The 21,340-nt window shown below is 42.0% G+C and overlaps 4 protein-coding genes across 4 annotated transcripts in view; 2 read left to right on the plus strand and 2 right to left on the minus strand.

The window, feature by feature from the left end:
• batf3 (basic leucine zipper transcription factor, ATF-like 3) overlaps window positions 1-1,210 on the minus strand; it is a 1,448-nt gene extending 238 nt beyond the window's left edge. The window contains exons 1-3 of the mRNA XM_083689506.1: window positions 1,074-1,210; window positions 735-839; window positions 1-440 (exon numbers count right to left, since the gene is read on the minus strand). The exon at window positions 1-440 is cut by the window's left edge and continues 238 nt beyond it. Coding sequence (XP_083545632.1) covers window positions 246-440; window positions 735-839; window positions 1,074-1,148 — 375 coding nt within the window. The 5' untranslated portion in view covers window positions 1,149-1,210 and the 3' untranslated portion in view covers window positions 1-245. The remainder of the gene's footprint in view (window positions 441-734; window positions 840-1,073) is intronic.
• Window positions 1,211-2,250: 1,040 nt separating this feature from the next.
• On the minus strand, window positions 2,251-4,373 carry nsl1 (NSL1 component of MIS12 kinetochore complex; the record flags this gene model as incomplete). Its single annotated transcript, XM_083689505.1, has 6 exons — window positions 4,193-4,373; window positions 3,851-3,923; window positions 3,095-3,225; window positions 2,885-2,939; window positions 2,689-2,756; window positions 2,251-2,523 (listed from the first exon to the last, which is right to left on the minus strand). Exons 1-6 carry the CDS (start codon window positions 4,346-4,348, stop codon window positions 2,251-2,253), a joined length of 756 nt encoding a protein of 251 aa, XP_083545631.1. The 5' UTR covers window positions 4,349-4,373.
• A 124-nt stretch (window positions 4,374-4,497) lies between these two features.
• On the plus strand, window positions 4,498-9,167 carry tatdn3 (TatD DNase domain containing 3; the record flags this gene model as incomplete). The annotated part of the gene is made up of 10 exons (XM_083688509.1): window positions 4,498-4,554; window positions 4,858-4,890; window positions 5,088-5,161; window positions 5,522-5,606; window positions 5,851-5,913; window positions 6,765-6,874; window positions 7,184-7,239; window positions 7,490-7,602; window positions 8,661-8,741; window positions 8,838-9,167. The coding sequence occupies 10 exons, from the start codon at window positions 4,498-4,500 to the stop codon at window positions 8,973-8,975; spliced, it is 810 nt and encodes a 269-aa protein (XP_083544635.1). The 3' UTR covers window positions 8,976-9,167.
• Window positions 9,168-9,575: 408 nt separating this feature from the next.
• Window positions 9,576-21,247, plus strand: flvcr1 (FLVCR choline and heme transporter 1). Its single transcript, XM_083688508.1, has 10 exons — window positions 9,576-11,645; window positions 11,896-12,040; window positions 12,552-12,692; window positions 13,567-13,634; window positions 14,402-14,505; window positions 15,786-15,896; window positions 16,522-16,627; window positions 17,052-17,163; window positions 17,936-18,003; window positions 18,731-21,247. The coding sequence occupies exons 1-10, from the start codon at window positions 10,965-10,967 to the stop codon at window positions 18,815-18,817; spliced, it is 1,623 nt and encodes a 540-aa protein (XP_083544634.1). The 5' UTR covers window positions 9,576-10,964; the 3' UTR covers window positions 18,818-21,247.
• The last annotated feature ends 93 nt before the right edge of the window (window positions 21,248-21,340 follow it).

Below are 21,340 nucleotides of genomic sequence, written 5' to 3' on the forward strand. Positions count from 1 at the left end.
TAAAAAATACCCATGAAATGTCATCACTCACACACACCTGCCCACAAAAAAACAAACAGGGGCACTTTTCCTCCCTATATAACATTTCAAACAGTACAACGATGATATAGCCTTAAATGTACACAACCCCTTTCCTTTTCAGACTATTTTTATGAACAGGATGACATAACTCTAAGAACAGAAGGTTCAGCACCAGCTCACAGGTTGATAGATCCTGCTCCGTGGGGCCCAGGTGTGTGGAGGTCCTATCTGGGTAGGCTCACAGGGGTCCCTTCAGCATCCCTGGGCCCCATCCCTCTCGCTGCAGCAGCAGTGCAGTGCATGAAGGGACACAGGGGCTCGTGGGCTTTGAGGGCCTCGGTCAGACATCTCTGCTCCTCTGACAGGAGCTGCACCTCCTTCTTCAGACGGCTGTTCTTCTCCTCCAGACACTCGTACGCCTGGCGGGAGACGGGGACCATATAGGTTCAGATATCTCTCTCAATCAATTCATCAAACTTTATTGGTGTAGCACATTTTATACATAGTTGCAAGACAATGTGTGTCACTCTTACCCACCGCAGTAACAATAGTAATACAGTGACATATCCATCAATAGATTTCTAAGGGATATTTAGTGGTTTAGTTGAAATATCAAGGCACCGCAATTCAGAAAAGGCCAGAAGTCCCATTCCTTTCGCAGTATGTGTTGTGCTGAGGTTCGGTGCACTTTAAGTGAGGGTGTCAACACAGACCTCATGCAGCTCGTCAGCTCTCTTGGTCTGTCTCTTTCTGCTCTTTTGTGCTGCCACTCTGTTCTTCTCTCTCCTCTTCAGTCTCTTCTCATCATCATCCGAGCTCTGCAAGACAGGTATGGCACACGTACGTACGCACAGACAGACAGACAGACAACAGCATTTCATGATTTCATGGGTTATTTCTGGGCCAGATCTTGAGAACATGACATGAAAAGTGCTTTACACGTAATGTCACTGATTCAATTGAATCAAAATAAAAGTTAAATCCAAGAATGAATCAAGGTAGCTTTACAGGTAGCCGACTATTTCATCTCGCAGGCCTACGGGGAAACTTACCTCGCATCCTAGGAACATAAAACCATTTTCATCGTCCCTGAGCTGAAAACCGCTAGAAATATCGCTGTCAGACATCCCTGGCGCGACTACACCTACATGGATGACTACATCAAACGTCAAATCACGTCGTGTTTGAAACGTTTTATTTCAGATACAGCAAGTCAGATATAAGAGATACGTACAGAAGTGAGGGTTACAGATACGGTGAGTGACAGTTTCACTTAATCACGCGATATTGACAGCTTCACTGAAAATCGCCTTGACAATTTCTCTGAAGTCACGTGGTTAATTACACCCGAACAGACACCACACCATCCGTCCAGGTGGGGGCGCAATCTCCAAGCAAATAAAGCGTGTCTCACCAAATCAGACTCTCCAAATGAGATTCTGGATTCCGTGATGACAATTTGGGTACACTGGACTCGAGAGAATGTCTACGTCGCCTATGTGAAATATACATAAGCTTTGTTGCACACAGATGACATCCATCATTCATAAAAACAATAAAGTTGTTTTTTTATACCTTATTCTAAATGCTCACACAATGGTAAACATCAACTTTAAATGCCCGCATCACCAATTGGTTAATTTCCTTGTATAGACGACAAAAGCTCGACATTGCCATTTTGTCAAATGTTATGAACGTTACGTTACTATGTGGCTGTAACAACTTATTCACACAAGTACATTCTCATATGCAGTAAAGCAGATTACCACAGCCCTGTATAGGTTATAGCCTACTAATGAGGTCACGGTTCCGCAAAATTGTTATGGAAAAAGTATATCGACGTAAAAAGCTATACTTTTTACTATAGATTATAGATTACTGTAGATTCTTATACAGCTTTTCAGATTATAACCACATAAAAAAGGTATTAAAGTCAATTTGTACATATATCTACAAACAAGACATAGGCCTACTGTAGAAAAAAAAGGAAAAGAAAATGATAAGAAACACCCTATTGTTCTCCACTGTCAATGGTACCACCTACAGTACTGGCAATGCTGAAATACCAGGTGCAATCCCCATTGTCCATCATGAGAGGGCGCTATTGTATCACCAGCTGCATCTACACACACTATGCAGAACAGGAACAGGACAGTATCGCTTTCCGAATCAAAAACAAGCAAGTATATATTTTCCCATGATCAGGGGCATTTTTGGTATTCATGTCTTTCACTCTGGCTTGTCACAGCAGTTTGAAATGGCTAGTCTTTTCAGGGCAGGGGCGTAGCTGCTCCTGGCCTCCATCTCCTCTACAGCTCTCCTGATAGGCTGTCTGGTGAGGGCGGCTCTGCCCGGGGACGGGAGCAGGGCCACGCCCTCCCCTGCCCCGTGGGGCCGGACGTGGCCGAACACCTCTCTGTGCACCTCCAGGGACTCTGCTGTGGGACGCATGTCCAACACCTGCCTCAGACCCTCCGCCCGCTGCTGCAGTGCCTGGAGAGACTGGACACACACACACACACACACACACACACACACACGCTTTAACGCTTGGTACAACATAAAACAGGTGACAGGTGTCAATGTATACTACAGTATTGCATTAATCCCCATTCATGGAAGAGACAGGGAGTGGAGAGTGGAGACAGAATCACTCAGTCGTGTTACCTTCATCACTGCACTGGCTTGTTTGAATACCCTGGGTGCAGAGTCTGACAGGTTTGTCATGATGGTCTCTGAAACGAGGGAGAGAGAGAGAGAGAGTTTGTAGTTGACAGTCAAACAGAGTTGCAAAGCCGGTAAGGCTGACAAGAATCTATCAGGTGCCAATTCGAGTGTCCAACTGATTTGTGTGAGGGTTTACCTTGAACTGGATCCTTTCCCACTTCTTGTGGCTTCACCACTTGTTCATACATGCCCTAAAAACAGAGTTAGAGAGCTTAGTCAGTTATGGTACAAATGTACTAAATGTCAAAATACAATATGAGAGTGACACCGAATGGTTGTGTAATCCTTACTGGTTTGAGGCAGAAAATAAAATCAAAAACATTCAATAAAACAGGAATATACACACCATAAGTTTGCGCTCTGCCTTCAGTGAGTGTACGACATGGGGCAAGATTTCTTTTGGATATTTACGGCGTTTCCGAGTGGTTTCTACAATGTTCTCATCCAACAGGTTGTCAAGTGCACTGCTTTCATCTTCTAGAGGGCCAAAGGAAACAGTGTCATACAGATGTGACGTCCAAGATGACATTTTCATAACAGATTATGTTGAGATCAAATCAACTATGTTAACGTGATTCAAACTCAAAGGGGCAATTGTTTCTGGGTAACATAAAAACAGGATATTTCAACAAAAGATAGTCTACTCGCCATACACTCCAATCAAAAGCTTTCACTAGCTCATTCATCTCAGTAGCCTATTCTTAGTTGATAGCAACTCACCAATGACATCTTCAAGTTTCTCCTCCCTCACTGAATAATCCTTACATCGCTGTTCTATTGTGCCTCCAGCTGCTTAGTGAGAATCACATTAACAGCCTGACCTCACGTTTACAGTACTAGTGCTACATTTCTAGCTCTTGAATATTATGTTCAAGCAAGAGAGGTTTGTTGTTTCTAACTGGCCTACATGACGATAGATTATTATTCTTTTTTAACAGATTCAATATCTTATCTAGAATGAGTTTCAATCTCTGATCAAAAGGGAACAGTTATGGAAATGGTATGTGGTTGATGTCTACACTACATAGATGTATTGGGTTGATTTGTTAATGGAGGCCGAGTGTTTAGACAGAATAGAGGAATACAACCAGGAGATCCTCACCCGTCTCATCAGGAGCATCCTCCCATGGCACGCCGTTGATTAACACATTCTCTTGTACAGCTGTCTCGAAGTTCTGAAAAGTTAAATATAAAAGAGACCAGTTAGCTAGAAGCATCACAAGCTGTGTCAACCTGCTGCATTAGTTGTTGATGGAGCTTCGTTGTGAATGACAGACACAGACTTTACACACACTCTATCAAAACAAAACAAATAGCAAATACGTGTAGCTAAAAACATTCAAGATATCTAGCAAATCTTGCACGATAGAATTGCAAACTCGTCGTTGACGTCGTTAGTCCTCCCAAGATGTAAACAATCCATGGCGGTGCATTGTCGACCCACCGTTAGCAACTCTTGCAGTAATAGTTGCTTAGCTTCTTCGGGTATCTGAGTTTGGCCATCTAACATCTTCTTTAGCAGTTCTTTGTACTTCTTTATTTGCTCGACAACAATTGTTTTCGAAGTCAGCTTCACCCTATAATCCTCTTCTTTCTTCATGCTTGCAATTTCATCTGTTTTCAGATCCATCTTTAGCGCCAACTGTTTCAAATGTCACCGTAGTAACCAGGAAGCGGAAGTCGAACTTGTGGTCAGACCAGTAAAAGCGTCGACTAGAAACCGTCTACAAAACGTTCCACGTGATATCAATGGATGGTGGGTTTGTTGACTGTCACTGCCACATCTCAGCCAGTGAATATGACGAGGTACGCTGACCAAATACGTTTATCATGTTATAGATTTAAGAACAGCTGTTACATGACCGGCCACGCAGATTAGTTGTGTTGCCAGACGTGCAACCTTTACAAATTCTTGCGTGACTGCTGTGTCCACCAGAAGATAGGTATAGTTTCGTGCAATTCTGAAACTTGAATGAGTCATAAGGCTAAGGATAAAGGTCACATGATAACGTTCAAGCATATATGACAACACGCTCCTCATTTGAGTATGACTTATAATCATGCCTGCATGTCTATTCTATGATGGCAATGCATGTATTTATTCTGCAGGATTTAGAAGATGTGATCAAGAGGACCAAAGAGGTTAGGACCATATATCAAATGTCATTATTTCCATGCTGATTCAATTAATAGAAATATTTGCATGAAATCACAAATACCCTAACACTACAGAAGCCTCAATGATGGAGATTTTCCACATTTGCTGCTGATACTATTCCATTAGAAAATGGACTAATACAGAATGTTTACATGATGCTTTATCTTATGTGCCATTCCAGGCTGGAGTTAAAACACTCATCTCAGTCACAGAGAAGGCGAGTGAGTTTGAAAGAGTTATCCAGTTGTATAAAAGGTCTGTATAATTCTCCAAATTGCTCATAATAGGTATTAACAATCTTAATGATTATATTCTAGAATATGCCTCTATTAAGTAAACTGTATTGGCCATTAATTTGCTCAAGAACAGAACCGTTGGATATCCTGCTTCCATGTTAACGTTCAGAGTCACCTACATATGGAATAAATTAGGGATTGTTAAACGCCATAACACAATGTTCCCATGGGCATCCAGCAGCTCTTGACAGAACCTTCCTAACACATGGAGGTTTATTTTCAAGAGATAGTTCTCTTGTTTGTGTAGTATACTGTGAGACAAGAGAAGCTGTTTTCATAAATGTTGTCTTTGAGTTAGTTTTACTGTTGTTCTTTGCAGCTACCCAGATCTGGTTGCACCATGTTTTGGCATCCACCCTGTCCAGGGTTGTGGCTCCCAGGACCAGCACAGTGTGAAGACCCAGGTACAAACGTTTTCTTTGATAACAGTTCAAAGAAACTCAGGTAACAGGGATCAAACACACAAGAGACAGATGTTAGGTGTGAGATATTATGGTCAATACAGTGTACATTAATGATAACACTAGAACATCTGAGGTGCATTAGCTAACATTCGCAAGCCTTGTTGAACGCACCTCAGGTTGGTCTCCCTCAGGATAAATCATGAAACAATCATGCTTAACTTTCAAACATCTGTTATTATGTCAGGACTTGGAGCCTGCCTTGCCTTTGTTCCAGAAGTACAGAGATGACATTGTTGCAGTTGGGGAGGTATGTATCTACCCCCATTACCACTTATATACTGTTCAGTGAAGCTGTCTGACCCTGAAACATGCATAGTACACACATGTGTCCTGTCCCTGTGTAACAACTATATGAGTTGATGTGACTTCTGTAAAGCAAAAAGGATTAGGCTTATTAACAAGGTTCAGCTCCCACTGCTAAGCTGAATGTGAACTCTTATTAGAATAACCTCTTAAATCGCCAACACTTCTCCCTGCCCACTAATACCCTAAATGATGTATATCCCTTGCATGAGCTTTTGGAAGGAATGCATGTCTGTCAGAAGGCATTGTTTCACAAAGTTAATTTTGTGGAACTCAGAGGGCCGGTGTTAGGACGAAGTCAACATGGCTGCCAGAGAACGATACGCTCTGGGGTGCAGTCGCCCTCTAGACAATGACCTAGGATCAGCTTCCCCTCCCCAAATCCTAACACTAACCCGTAATGGGGGAAAACACTAAACTGATCTGAGATTATGCATTAAGGAGTGACTTCCCTCTATTCCATAAACAACACCAGTATAAGATGGTGTCACTGGTTTACAACAAGTTGTGCTCTGCTTTGCACTGCCCAGTTCAGATTACCACTAGGGTTACCTATTCTCAGTAAATTGATTTAGTGCTGCTATGTTCTCTAAACTTGTAGTATTTGATAGACACTTGCTAATTGCTATGCGATAGACAAATTAATCAAAAAGTAGGCCTAGTATTGCTAATAATATAATAGAAATGACCAGAGAGAACTGAATCCCAGACAGTATTGTGGGATATTACGTTAATAATGTCTGATATCTTTTTGATTTTAGAATTAGGTTGAACTCTGTCTTCTTTTGATTTCAGATTGGTCTTGACTTCACACCTTGGTATGCCCCCACTGCGCAGGATCGCGTGGAACAGTTGGTCATTTTCACCAAACAATTGCAAATATCCAAGGAGCTGGATCTGCCAGTGTGAGTTTATTTATTTAACCTTTATTTAACAAGATGTGTAAATGATCTTGTCTCATTGATATAAAATCTATTTTTCAAGAGAGACCTGGTCCAAGACAGGAACAATGTTGTCTTGGGTCTTATTATGTGCTAGCCGAAGACGCAACATAACCCATGTTATCCAACCTTGGGAAAGGGCTGTGCAGTGTCCTACAATCCTTAACAGGGGTATTATAAGGGCTTTAAAAGGAATGTCTTCCTGGAATGGGATACGAGAATATTATGTCATGTTGCGCAATAACTGATGTGTTCATTTCTTCTCTGACACAGGAACATCCACTCCAGGTCAGCGGCAAAGGTCGCCATAGCAACACTGAGAGAGCAGGGTGGGTGTCTTAAACCAGGATTGCATAAGAGGAAATACCCCATAAAAAACATAACTTTATGGGTTTCATGTTGAGTTATTAAAGGCTTACTCCAGCCAAATCCAATCGCTCTGATTTTAGTTGCAAACTATCCCTATGTAGCAGAAAACTGCTATGTGATATTTTTTCTACTTTCAAAATTGTAATCATGTCTTTAAAGAAACAGCTGAGGGCTGACTTTGATCATATGTCATGTTAAATCATCTCTCAGGTATCAGCCGAGCTCTACTACACAACTTTGCAGGGAAGTGTTCGGTGGCCATGGAGGGGGTGCAGGCAGGGTACTACTTCTCCTTCCCTCCTGCTGCCTGCAGAGACCAACAGGTGGGCTAGGCAGTTTGCCATTAATCTGTAATCATCCATAATCATCCAAGATCCATATCCATATCATAATATTCCATAATCATCCTCAATTGAACTTCTTTCAAGGCGTGGGGTCAATTCTGTTTAATTTCCGTCAATTCAGGAAGTGAATTGAAATTACATTTGGGATTTTTCTCATGATTTTTAATTCTTGAATTCACGGAGCAGGCCGTAAATCTGTTGGAAATCTGCCACCTCTGGTCATCCCAGCGAACATCCTCCTTATTAATAATGTAACCCCCTGAAATGGACTTGAAGTGTCAGTAGCTGTTGTGTTTCTGCTTGCGTGCTTGATTGGACGAGGCACCCAGCCACCAGAGAGAAAGGTGAACATCCCCGAGAACCCTCCCCTAGAACACCTTTGGCCAGTAACATGTTTGTTTGTATACAAATCGAGGGTTACACCTGACACTCCATTTTAGAAAGCGCTTTTTGAGACCACAAAAGCGATGGTAAATTAAATATTTCTTTTAAGAGATCTTATTCGCTGATTGTTATCGATTTTACACAGTCATTAAAACCATTAGAACGCTTGAATGTTACATATTGCACCATTAACTTTGAACTTTGAATTGATGGAACTGAGCTGAATTGGCCCCAACAGTATAGGTATTGTGTAGTCAGCAACAGTATGTTGTCATTGCCTTGAAATATCCGTAGCTTTACACTGTGGTCTTTGGACATGCATGTGTTCAGCTCATGGCTCAGGTTCATGTGATGAATGTAATCTTTCGGTGACTTTTACTAGGACAAAAACGTCCCAGTGTGCATTTCTACAAAGCATAAAACTCTGAACTTTGTTTCATTTGACTGGAGACCAAGGGATATTTGACATGGTGTTTTTGACACCATTTTAATGTTTGTTATAACTGTTTTTTACACTTCTGTAATAACAGCTTTGCCATGCTTTGTTTATCAGTGCTTGTTATGGGCAGTACCTGCTGGGCAGTACTGTCCCTTTCATAACATTCAGTTGATAAGCTAACTCTTATAACTGTGTTGTTACTACGTTATAACAGAGGGCCAAGCTGATCAAACAGATTCCGTTGGAACACATCTGTCTGGAGACCGACTCTCCTGCCCTAGGACCGGATAAACATGTGGGTGGTCCTTTGAAATGCAAATGTCTGTAAAGCAGCTGCCTATTATATCTGTGTATGTCTGAACATCTTGTCTTATCTGTCCCTTCCCTGTAGGTAAGAAATGAACCCAAGAACATATCTCTGGTCTGTGAGTACATAGCCCAGGTAAAAGGTATCACACCTCAGACAGTTCTCCAGGCTACCACAGAAAACGCTCTCAGATTGTTCCCTAGAATTAAAGGACAAGAGTAATACAAACTCACTCACTGTAACAGCGACTTTTGATTTTCTTTTTGTTGTCTCTGTAAATGAAAAGGAATTGGGAAATAAAATGCTCAAAGGTAATTTGGTGATTGACACTTCTATATTAGGCCTAGTACCATTTATTTCAGAAATAGTCAAGGCCGCTGAAGGTGTAGGCTCTCAGGTCAGGTTGCAGCTTCACACCAGGTGTGCTTTGTCTGGAAAAAAATGGGACAATGTTACTATATATCTAGGACAGACACGCCCTCTCTCTTTTCATTCTGGACTATTATTTCTCTTTCCTCCCTCCCTCCTTCGCTCTTCTAAGGTGAAACAGTTATCTTTTATGACATTTGAGATGCTTACTACTCTCTTCGAAGTGTTTTCTCTCTGGGTGTTTGTTGAGGGTTAGGGTTTGCTGTCCTATCCAATCGGACCGCTCCTCCGGGCATACTGCCTGCAGTGACTTGAAGTCGCAGGTGTTCTGCAAATGACAGTCATAATGCCTCCTCTCGGCGCGTTCCCAAAACTTACTGTCTGCCTCTACTCGACACCATGTTTCTCTCCACATATTCAACTCGAATAGGGCTTCCTCTTTCGATTTTGACATTGTTGGAGATCTCTGCGCGTATAATGACAGACGTGGCGCGTAATGAGCGTTTTGTTGTGCCGCTGCCGCCCTTCCCCTTTGGTTTCCATGGATCCTGAAACATGAGAACGTGTATCCTGCGCCACAGTATAAATTGTGACGATGTGGAGGGTAGGCTACTTTCGGAGGCCCTAAATGTTTTAGACCTTATCGTGGCAAATCTGGATAGCTGCGTGTCGCCTCCAAATGTCTAATTTCTAGTCCATGTTAAAAAATAAAAAAATGTTTTAACATTAGACTGATATTTAATGTGTTTGTTGTAAGCCTGGCTATTTCCTCAACTCTGCGCACCTTGAGCGCAAATTTAAAAATGTAACACAAATAACAACACTAAACGAAAATGCTGAAGCAGGGACGGACTCGGACAACTTGCTACTGGCCTGAAGTGGTTAGTTTCATATAGATTGACTGTCACACAAACGTACACTAGGATACACCTTCCAGTTAGTGTAGGCGCACTAGGTTAAACTAAGATTAGGATTAGGGACAGATAATGGGTAGACCATATGTGCACCTAAGAGGTGCAGATAGGCCTCCCCCTATTCCCAAACACACGAGTAACATAACATTTAAGATATTCGGACATAGATCTTAATTTTAGTATTTTTTTCTGGTAAAGAAAATTATCAATTAAATTAATTGTGTACCACATACACAATGAATCTCTTTTTAAATAACATATATGCCTATTTTCCATTTATATTACAAGTAAAAGATAATCATCATTGCTTTTAATCAAATTATAGGCTATAGTGGGCATTTGTGTGCTCTCAACATCGGCACAGCCTATTATCCCCTTGGAAAAATCCGTCTGGTCCGCATTTTCATCGTTTACTTAATAATACCCTGCTTGAAAGTCATACATGATGGAAGCATAGCTTCTTACTGTTAATAAAGGACACACTACCTAGAGATGTGGTGCGCTTGCCGGGTGCGCCACTTATCCATTCATTTGTTGGGGATCGTAATACTGTCGGGAGGAACTGTCTCTGCGTCGTGATTGGTCGATACATCATCGGAAGGCCTCCATGTGTAAACTGTCTGATGCCGATGCCCTGCCCTACTCACTAGAGCTGCTCAAGCTACCGAACACAAAAGCCGCACGGACACAGACCACTGTAGGGGAGACCATGCGAGCTACAGATGTCGGAGAAAACGCAGGAGAATAAGGCTATAGAAAGCCTATAGAACATGGACTTGTTTTTATAAGTATACTTTCAATCATGTCTCTTCCTCGTAAAACTCACTCGTGTATCATCTGAATAAGGTCTCTGTCCTATTTTGCGTAAACGTGCTTCCTTGTCATAGGGTAGATAGGCACTCTTTCGTCTCGACGTCGGCGTAGCATCATGGTGGCCGGCGAGTTGGTACAGGGGCATCTGCTGCATGACAACGCACCTGACGAAATAGACACCGCTCGCAAAACTCCGTCGCCGGTGGATAACGGAGGAGTCCCAAGCGGGGACCAGTATCCAGACCTTCCGAATGGAGCGTCCCATCCGACTGAAGTAGACTCGAAGGCGCTAGAACAAGAGATCCCTCCGGATGAGAAACAGGCTATGCTTCCTAATGGGCAGGAGAAATGTCTGGAAACAAAGCTTTACCGGAGGAGATTCGCCGTTCTAGCAGTGTTCAGCCTCAGCTCCCTAGTCAACGCATTTCAATGGATCCAGTACAGCATCATCACCAACATCTTCACCCACTTCTACGGTGTGACCAGCGACAAGGTCGACTGGCTGTCAATCGTCTACATGGTAACCTATGTGCCTCTGATCTTCCCCGCTACGTGGTTACTTGATAAAAAAGGACTGAAATTGACAGCTCTTATGGGCGCCGGGTTGAACTGTATCGGGGCGTGGTTGAAATGCGCTAGCGTGTCTCCGAATCTGTTCGGCGTTACCATGTTCGCACAGATAATATGTTCCATAGCTCAAGTGTTTATCCTCGGGTTGCCCTCCAGGATCGCATCGGTATGGTTCGGTCCCAAGGAAGTGTCGACAGCGTGTGCCACAGCCGTGCTGGGAAACCAGGTGTGTATCACTGTATGATGGAAAGATATGGACCTGCTTATGAATTAGGCCTACAATAACATACTGTAATAATTATGTTGTGAGCTAGAATTATACATTGATATAGTATATCAGTAGTATATGGCTGTATAATAGGCCTAACCCACTGAAATTGTTCAGTGTTTGAAATGAACATTATAGGCCCAAATCATAGGCCAATGTTTGAACTGAATATTATTCATAATTGTGTTGTTGTCTGTCCCTTACCTAGCTGGGGACTGCCATCGGCTTCCTGCTCCCCCCTGTCCTGGTCCCTAACACTGTGAACGATATGGAGCTGATGGGCTACAACATAAGCATCATGTTTTATGGCACTGCCATAGTGTCCACTGTACTATTCATCATGACTGTAATTGGTGAGTAAATAGACCCCGGTTACCTGCCATCTGGGATCCTGTGTGTGTCATGTACTGCCTATGGATAGCACATCACTGTAGTAACTAATTCTATTGGTCCAAGTTGCTGGCTTAGTACAGTATATGCTCCATATAAACATATCATTGTAGGCCAGGAGTGTGTGTGTGTGTGTGTGTGTGTGTGTGTGTGTGTGTGTGTGTGTGTGTGTGTGTGTGTGTGTGTGTGTGTGTGTGTGTGTGTGTGTGTGTGAGTGCATGAGTGCGCGCACAGGGCAATGAGTTTGGTGTGTGTGTGTGTGTGTGTGAATGAGAGTGTGTGTGAGAGAGTGTGCGTGCGTGCGCAATGCGCATGCATGTGTGTGAGCGATTGCAGTCATTTACACTGAGTGCTTTAGATCCCCCCTAAGGAGACAGGAATAAACACTCTCCAATCGACTGTAAAGCCGTAAAAGTAGCATGTTGATTCTAATGTCATGTGATGGTGACAGTGTCTCTTCTCTCTTACCTGCAGTCATAAAAGACAGACCTCCTCTACCTCCCAGTCAAGCCCAGGCGGTCCTGCCAGACAGCCCTCCTGAGGACTACTCCTACAGACAGTCCATCATTAACCTGTTCAAGAACAAACCATTTGTCCTGCTGCTTGTCAGTTATGGTGAGACACACACACACACACACACACACACACACACACACACACACACACACACACACACACACACACACACACACACACACACACACACACACACACATACATACACAGCCATTATACATATACAGAGTTGGGCCATTGAGGTTTCAACCAAAGCTTAAATCATTCAGGGTCTCTGGACACCCTGACTATTTGTCGGTGCTGTTTCTTAAAGTCTGTCCTGTCATGTGATTGTGGTCGTATGGCGGTGTTAGATGTGATTGTGGCTGTATGGCTGTGTTATATTTAATTTTGTGCCCTACACAGCTTTTTTCCCAGGGATATTTGTTCCATTACGAGATGGAGATACATCAGTCCCTCTCCTAAACCCACACACCCCAGGGCACACGGGTTGTCCAGTGCTCAGCCTGGTCATTTACGCTCAGTTTATGTAATGCCTTATGAAATGTGTTATTGAGAGAATCTTTTTGTTGATGTTGAGCTGTTTTTCTGTGGATTTATGCGTGTATTATGAATAGACGTATTCATAATACACGCATATATCCACAAAAAAACAGAGGCTGGTGGAGGTAGAAATCGGAGGACGGGCTCATTGTAATGCATGGAATGGAATGTGGAATGGAATGTGGAATGGAATGTTGAATGGTATCAAACATGTGTGCCTCCACCAGCCTCTCCTGGAATACATGTAATTCATATAAATGATTTTACTTGTGGGTAGACAATACATATATTATACAAATGAATACTAATACAATTAAATCAACAATTAAAAGTCATATTAATACTTCTTCAATTAATGAATACCCGATTCAATATTTCGCTCAAACTAAGTATGAATAAACCAATGTGATGTGTTTCCCCTTTCTTCTAGGTATCATGACCGGTTCTTTCTATTCAGTGTCGACTCTTCTCAATCAGATGATTTTGGCGTGTTACAAGGTAAGAGGAGTGACCGCTAGAATGCATGTTCCAATCATCTGAAATGAAATCCCTTATTGTATGGAGTAAGATTTAGATGATTTGGAAATCTAACCCTAATCTAATCTGGTCAACCATTTGGAACTGTGATGGTGAGTGATCACGTCAAATCAATTAGCATACAGGTTGATGACAAAGCGATGTAAAAGCTTTGTATACTGCTTCAGACTGAGTGATAAGTCAAGTCAAAGGGGTAAAACAGGATAAGAGCTGATGGAAAACTCTGTTCTGACGGAGTGAGACTGAGCTGTTTACATGGGAGTTGAGACATTGTCGGCATGAGTCCATTGTCTGTGATTTGGTCATTAGCTATTTTTCACGCATGCCTGGGACTCATGCACTGCAGTCAGGCCTGAGAGGCAGACAACTTTGGGTGAACCAGTGTACTCCTCTCTCAGTGTAAAACGTCTGATGACTTAACATCCCTCTCCCACCAAAAATTACCACATTCCAACAATTGATGAGAATTGATTGCATGGCCAATAAACAGTCTTTGTCTTTTGTTGTCTTTGTCATTGTGGTCTCATGGATGGTCAGTCGTTGAATCCACAGCTCTGTCTATTGACATTGAGAGTTCCATTTCTCCAGCCCCATCCCTCAGACGTTTACCAAAAAAGGGCTGGGAGAGACCATCTTGTTTGATGTTGTTTGAATTCCAGATTGTGTCTTTAAATGTGACAGTAAGCATTATGCTCTACTCCCCACTAACATGAACCCTCTCCCCTCAGGACCAGGAGCTGAATGCGGGCAGGATCGGTCTCACCCTAGTGGTCGCCGGGATGGTAGGCTCCATCATCTGTGGATTATGGCTGGATCATACCAAAGCCTACAAGTAGGTAGCACCTGTACAGTCCCCAAGAACACTGTAGCGATACACAGGGAAATAAATGGCAAAAGTACTGGAATAAAATACAATAACTTTACTTTTCTCAGGGGGAACTTAAGGCATAATGGTTATTGTACTATAACAATCCAGATATGTTTCACTTACAAGTGGTTATTTTCAACTAGAAAAGGAAGTGCTTTGGAGACACAAAATCCCGTAATTTATGGCAACAACTGAGTTTTTAGCGTTCATCCTTTCACTCAACAAACCAAATTCTGTTCTGCACATTCCCAGAATCCTAAACCCTGTCAGTCCAGATTCCCATAGTGCAGGTTTGTTAGAACCCGCTCCTTAATTCACCTCAGTAAATACTTTCACCTCAGGCTAATAAGATTTGAGCCAATTTCTCACATAGCTAAGCATGCTCATTTTCATGAAAGTCACTGGGTGCTCAACAGATTATCCTCTTGAGAAGCTGGCTGATGTGGTTTTGTTTACTTACTGGAACTGGGTTGGCTGGGCGTTAAAACAACAGTCAACTTGTACAGGATATGCTAATGCTGGAGTAGGTAGCTGTGTGTAAGTCCCAGAGATATTCATTGCCATTTTCAAGGTTAAGATCACCAATGTTACAACTTGTGCCACAGTGAGAGATAACATGTTACACAGTCAAAACAATGTTGTTGTACATCCCTAGCGTGTCTATAATTGTGAGCCAGGCTTGCAGTTAATTTAAGTTTAAATTCTATAAATTCAGGGGATGAATATGAATAAAATGATTTTCATGAATTGTGAGCCTCTCTGTGTAATAATAATAAACATATTATTTATATACCACCTTTTTTAAAACAATGTTACAAAGTGCTTTACAAATAGATAAAACAGATATGCAAATAAAAACAAAAATAAAAGTAGAAAAACACAACATTAAAAAGAATAAGGGCAGCATCAATTAAAGGCTAGTCTATGAAAATGAGTTTTAAGAAGAGATTTAAAAGAGAATACTGATCTTGCTATCCTAATATCCTCAGGCAGGTCATTCCAGAGCAGGGGCCCTCAGCTGCGCTGAGGCTCGTAGGGGATTAAAAGGTCCGAAAAATAGTCTGGTGCCAGACCCAGCCGAGCCTTAAACGTTATCAGTAAAATCTTCAAATGAATTCTAAAACTAACAGATAACCCAGTGTAGAATGTGTAGAATGTATCAATGGCTATACACTAACATTGTGTGTCCTGTGCCTCCATCCCTCTCCATTCCTGTCTCCTTCCCTCTCTCTTTTCGTCCTTAGGATAACCACTCTGATGGTCTACGTCCTGTCGTTCATCGGTATGGTGGTTTTCACCTTCACCCTGGACCTCAACAGCATCTTACTGGTCTTCTTTACAGCCGGGGCGCTTGGGTAAGGCTCTGTGGGTCACTGTGGGTCACTCTTTCAATGAGACGCACGCATACACATGCACACGCGCACACGCACTCACTCACTCACTCACTCACTCACTCACTCACTCACTCACTCACTCACTCACTCACTCACTCACTCACTCACTCACTCACTCACTCATTCACTCACTCACACATTCACTGCAGGGCTGCTGGGGTAAGGCTGGCTCACTGGGCTACTCATTGAAATGTGCTGTGCAGTTTTGTTGTTTTTATTGAGTTAACATCATTGTACATACGGCACCCTCCACAAGTATTGGAAAGAATTTTTTAAACATACTCCCCCTATTTCAGGGCTCCAGCAGTAGGGCACATACATGTGGAACATACATGTATATAAATTGAGATATCAAAATGAAGTTTTTAAAAGAAAATAAAGGGGTGAAGAGTGAAATAAGATGCTTCGCGTAAATGCTGTGCCCTTGGCATTTGACATCTGTTCCTACTACTCTTTGATGTTTTTAGGATAAACATTGACACATGGTCTTTATTCTGTGAACATGACATAAGGTTTCTGTAAGAGTTCTGTATTGTGATCTCCCTCTGCTGTTATGGGTTGCTAACACCAGTTGGTCATTCTGTAGGTTCTTCATGACTGGTTACCTGCCTCTCGGGTTTGAGTTTGGGGTTGAGATCACCTATCCTGAATCTGAAGGGACGTCCTCAGGCCTACTCAATGCATTCGCACAGGTGAGCCCCAGAAATATGAATTTACTAATGCATTTACCAGAAGTGTGTCTTTTCATGTATGGTGTGGTCTGTCTTCAAGAAATAACCTCGTCAGCGTATTGTTGAACAAAATGACTAATTTGCCATTTCAGTAGTTAGGGTTAAGGTTAGGGTTAGGCTGTCTCCCTTTTTAGGGCAGTATGTTGCTCTGTATGTTCTTATACGACAGACAGTAATGTGTCCTGTCCTCTCTTCAAAGTAGGGTATTACATGTATTACATGTATTACATGACCCGATAGATACATTATTTTCAGTTTTTTTTTTGTGGACTAAAAAGTTTAGCTTTGCCAGGTGGGTGGAAAGTATGTATGGATCACAGTATGCTTTTCTCACATCCCATCTCTTCCCCTCTCCCCCTCTCCCCCTCTCCCTCTCTCCCCTCAGATATTTGGGATTATTTTTACGTTAATCCAGGGACGTTTGACTACAGATTACAGTCATCAGGCTGGGAACCTCTTCCTTTGTGGCTGGATCCTCCTGGGCGTCGTGCTGACAGGTAATGTAGGCCCCTGTGTAGTTTTAGTACTGTAGGCTCCTGTACTGTACTGTGTAGTTTTAGTACTGTAGGCTCCTGTACTGTACTGTGTAGTTTTAGTACTATAGGCTCCTGTACTGTACTGTGTAGTTTTAGTACTGTAGGCTCCTGTACTGTACTGTGTAGTTTTAGTACTGTAGGCCCCTGTACTGTACTGTGTAGTTTTAGTACTGTAGGCTCCTGTACTGTACTGTGTAGTTTTAGTACTGTAGGCTCCTGTACTGTACTGTGTTGGTTTGGTACTGTAGGCTCCTGTACTGTACTATGTTGGTTTGGTACTGTAGGCTCCTGTACTGTACTGTGTTGGTTTGGTACTGTAGGCTCCTTGGGTCACTGTGGTGTTTGCATCTGTGTATGAAACTTGCTATATGTTTTGATAAGCTTTTCTGATCACTGCTGTTGTATGGTGTTATTTCCTATCTACCTAGTTACACTTTGTTTGACAGTCTGATAGCTATTCACCTGGTATTGACATGGACACATAGTGACATTGACATTCATATAAGTAGACTCTTAAGAGCCTGACCCTGGATCAGATCAGAACGGTACGGTTGGACCTGGTCTCTGTTGCATTGTGCTCATCACATTAAGACTATTCTAGTCTCATCTGTCTGATGCACATTCAATTCCAGATCATGGGAATTATAAGCAAAGTATATGCAAAACAACTCTACTGTAGTATATATTTCATCTCATTAGGCTCTCATTTGACGATTTTCTCTGTCTGTTTCAGCCTTGATCAAATCTGAACTCAAAAGAAATAACGTCAACTTGGGCATCGACAGCAAAACTCTTCAAGCAGTGAGTCTCGTTCCTTCCATCTTCCCTTGAGAAAGACACACACACACACACACACACACACACACACACACACACACACACACACAGAGGTCACATTTAAATGTTTGTTTTCTCTCAAATCAAAGCCCATTTTGAAACCTCACCTATCTCATGAGATTCTACCATGTCAGGGCTGGTAGTCAGAGGAGACAGAACATAGACAGAAGAGTCCAGAAGAGTCTCAGCAACTGTGTCTAGTGGGAATCTGGATCACGCAGAGAGTCAGAATCAAATGACTGGAGATACATCTCAGACTTATAGAGGCGGTTACTTGGACACTTCCTGGACTAAAGGTCACTTTCTGTGGAGAATGTCCATAGAGGATGAAGAGTAGCTAGTCTAGTTCTGTGTCCGGGGAACCAACCTCGAGCCAGTTTCCTTGGCAGTCAATTGACAGAAGATGCACACTTCCAATGAAAAAAGAAGGTTTGAGAGTGCCTCTCCAGTTGCCAGTAGCATTGCCAAGATGTCCAAAGAATGTTAGTAGGCAGGGCATTGGCAAGCAAGAAGTACTTGTGCATGATGTTGTTATGGTGAAACACCGCTTCAATGGCACTTTAAAACTGTGACTAAACGATTACTTTGTTTGATTAACAAGATGAGGGCTGTAACATTTAGTTGGCTTTTCCCCTTCATCAAGTGACAATAGTGGAAGTAATGAAGGCAATCTTTCTCTCTTCTGTTCTAGATTCCTACTGAGTGCCCTTCAGACAAGCCAACTAATGGGGTGAAGCTGGAATCTTCTGTCAGCTTCTCCCATGAGACCTCAATCTAACCCAAAATGTACTGACGTGTCAAACAACATTCTACTGCACCGAGAGGTCGTTCAACAACATTCTACTGCACCGAGAGGTCGTTCAACAACGTTCTACTGCACAGAGGAGTCAACAAGATTTCTACAGTAGAGGCCTACTGTAGAGTACTCAAACGCATCACAAAGTTTCCTGAGGTTACTTGAAATCTCCCTTTTCTTCGGATTGTATATTATAATGTATAAATGTAATGTTTATATTGTAGTGTTTTTTGTTGTTGTTGCAGGGACATGATTTGTTTACAGACAGGTAGACTGAGAACTCCAACACAATCTTAACCGCTATAGGTTGACGCCAGCTTACCCTCCCCAAATCCAAACCTCACAAAATAACCCAAGAAAGACCAGTATAGAGGGCAACTTCACCCTAATCTTGCTCTTAGTCCATAGTCCTCTGTTCCTTGTATTCCTTGTACTGTATACGATCCACCACTCTCCTTATCTATACACCATCTTAAATTGGTATTTATATCAACCACCTGAAGTCATGTCATCCTTGTCTGACGACAGATAGCATGACTCCAGCCACACTGGTTCAGGCAACGTGGATCACGCCAGAATGATGTAGCTCTTGTAAGACAATGAGCACATCATACCACATGAGACATGTGCACAGGTAATGTAGGAAGCTCATTCCTACACCTGTTTTAACCAGCGAGGAATGTCGTTGTTCTTCCGATGATGGTGCATCATGCAGTCGAATGACAGTGCAGTTGTAGTGTACAATGTCTGCTGTTTTGTTCACACGCTGACTTTCTCAACTTGATCTCTGCATTTTACTCCAGTACAACAATATGGACCAAATAGTCAAGAGTCGGATAACTCAGCACGGGTTGAATGCACATTATAACCTACTGTCTATGGTAGCTGTAGAGACATGCACAATCTGTATTTCAATGTATTACCTAAATGCATGCTTTCAAAAGCATTTGGATGTTGAAGACTTTATGAGGGCTGTATCCTATTGCGTTGCATTGTAAGTGTAGGTCCTGTGAGTGTAGAAGTATTCTTTTTTTAGATATTCAGCACAGGGAATTCAAGTGAGAATAAATGTACGAGCGGCAGCGCCACCCGGTGGGCTTGTGTGGAAGTACCACAGAAAGCTGTGTGGGTGATGGAGCACAAACAGCACATTTGGTTCAGATACCTCCAAACTTTAGTCATTTATTGCATTTATATAGCGCTTTTCTATACACACTCAAATTGTATGGGGGAGAAGTCATCTCATCACTTTCAATGTGTACCATGGCTGTATCTCAATGTTCTATGGTAGCATTCTCCCTGTCCCCCCACATCTGCACTAATTGGGAAATAATGGGATAGTTAAAGAAACTCCCCACCATGTTGCTCCCACCTATTCTGTATTATCAGATCAGTGCAGATGAGGGAGAGGAGAAAATGCCTCTTTAGACTATTTGGGATGCACCCAAACTGTGCCTGTATGTATGGATTATGAACAATTATAATCGACTCTAATAGAATGTTTCACGTCCTCTCCGTTCCACGCCATTTTTTCTCTAGTATTTCCCCTGTTTTGATGGGGAGACTTCCCCCCTTTTATTCAGGTTGAATCAATAATGTTAGTGCTCGATAATGTTTAAGTGTCAAAGCTAATGTTATTATTTAGCTTCTCTAAATATGATTAATATTTATTTTGTCGTTCGGTCATCTGGAAAGCTCTCGCTACTTGTTGACAAATGCATTCCACATGTTTACTGCTCCATCGATGTAGTTGTGAATAATGAACTAACGTTTCTAAAAAAAACAAAAAAAAAACAGTTATGCTATTTCATTGCTTTTTTTCAAATTTTGATAACAGACTTACATTTTGTATAGCGTTGTAGTCATATCTTTTAATTATTGTATTTATTTATCAAGTTATTCTATTGACCCTATATTTAATTGAGCTGTAGGAGAGCCACTCGTTCTCAATCGCCGTGAGTAAGACTTAAGTTGATTCAAACTGTGAAACAATTCTATATGTTTGTGAAATACAACATAATACATCATTACATTACATCATTGTTAAAAGCCTCTGTGATAGCCCGGTTTTATTTAATGAAAACGATGCACCATTACAAATGATATGGTGGCATTATATGGCACTTTGTTATTTTAATATCTGCTGAGCGCATAATGTGAGTTGCATTTCACAAATCTGCAAAGTGTACAATCTTTTTAAGATGGCCCACTGTTAAAACAATCATAGATTTGTGTTTTGCTTCAATAGTTTGGTCTTGGTACTGTATTCTGTAGGGGTTGACAGGGGCTCACAATCTGCTGTACAGAAGAGGCAATGGTTGATGTCTGCTCATCTGCAGATGATGTTCTGTACGTTCTGTGGCAACCATAATATGAAAAGCTGAGTGGAAACAATTCAATAAAATTATTTTGCTCCGCTTGGGTTTGCTTCTTCTTTTTTTTCTTTTTTTTCTCTTTTTTTTTTTTTACATTAAGCTATTGGATGTAGAGCAGACCTGGGCAACA

Source organism: Argentina silus (genome assembly GCF_951799395.1).
Source record: "Argentina silus genome assembly, chromosome: 17".
Lineage (NCBI taxonomy): Eukaryota > Metazoa > Chordata > Actinopteri > Argentiniformes > Argentinidae > Argentina > Argentina silus.

Excerpts from the sequence above, each read along its gene's own strand:
- flvcr1 (XM_083688508.1), top strand. The coding sequence starts at position 10,965 with ATGGTGGCCGGCGAGTTGGTACAGGGGCATCTGCTGCATGACAACGCA. Across the intron at positions 11,646-11,895 it reads CAGCCGTGCTGGGAAACCAG|CTGGGGACTGCCATCGGCTT; the intron begins GTGTGTATCACT and ends TCCCTTACCTAG. Across the intron at positions 13,635-14,401 it reads TGATTTTGGCGTGTTACAAG|GACCAGGAGCTGAATGCGGG; the intron begins GTAAGAGGAGTG and ends CTCTCCCCTCAG.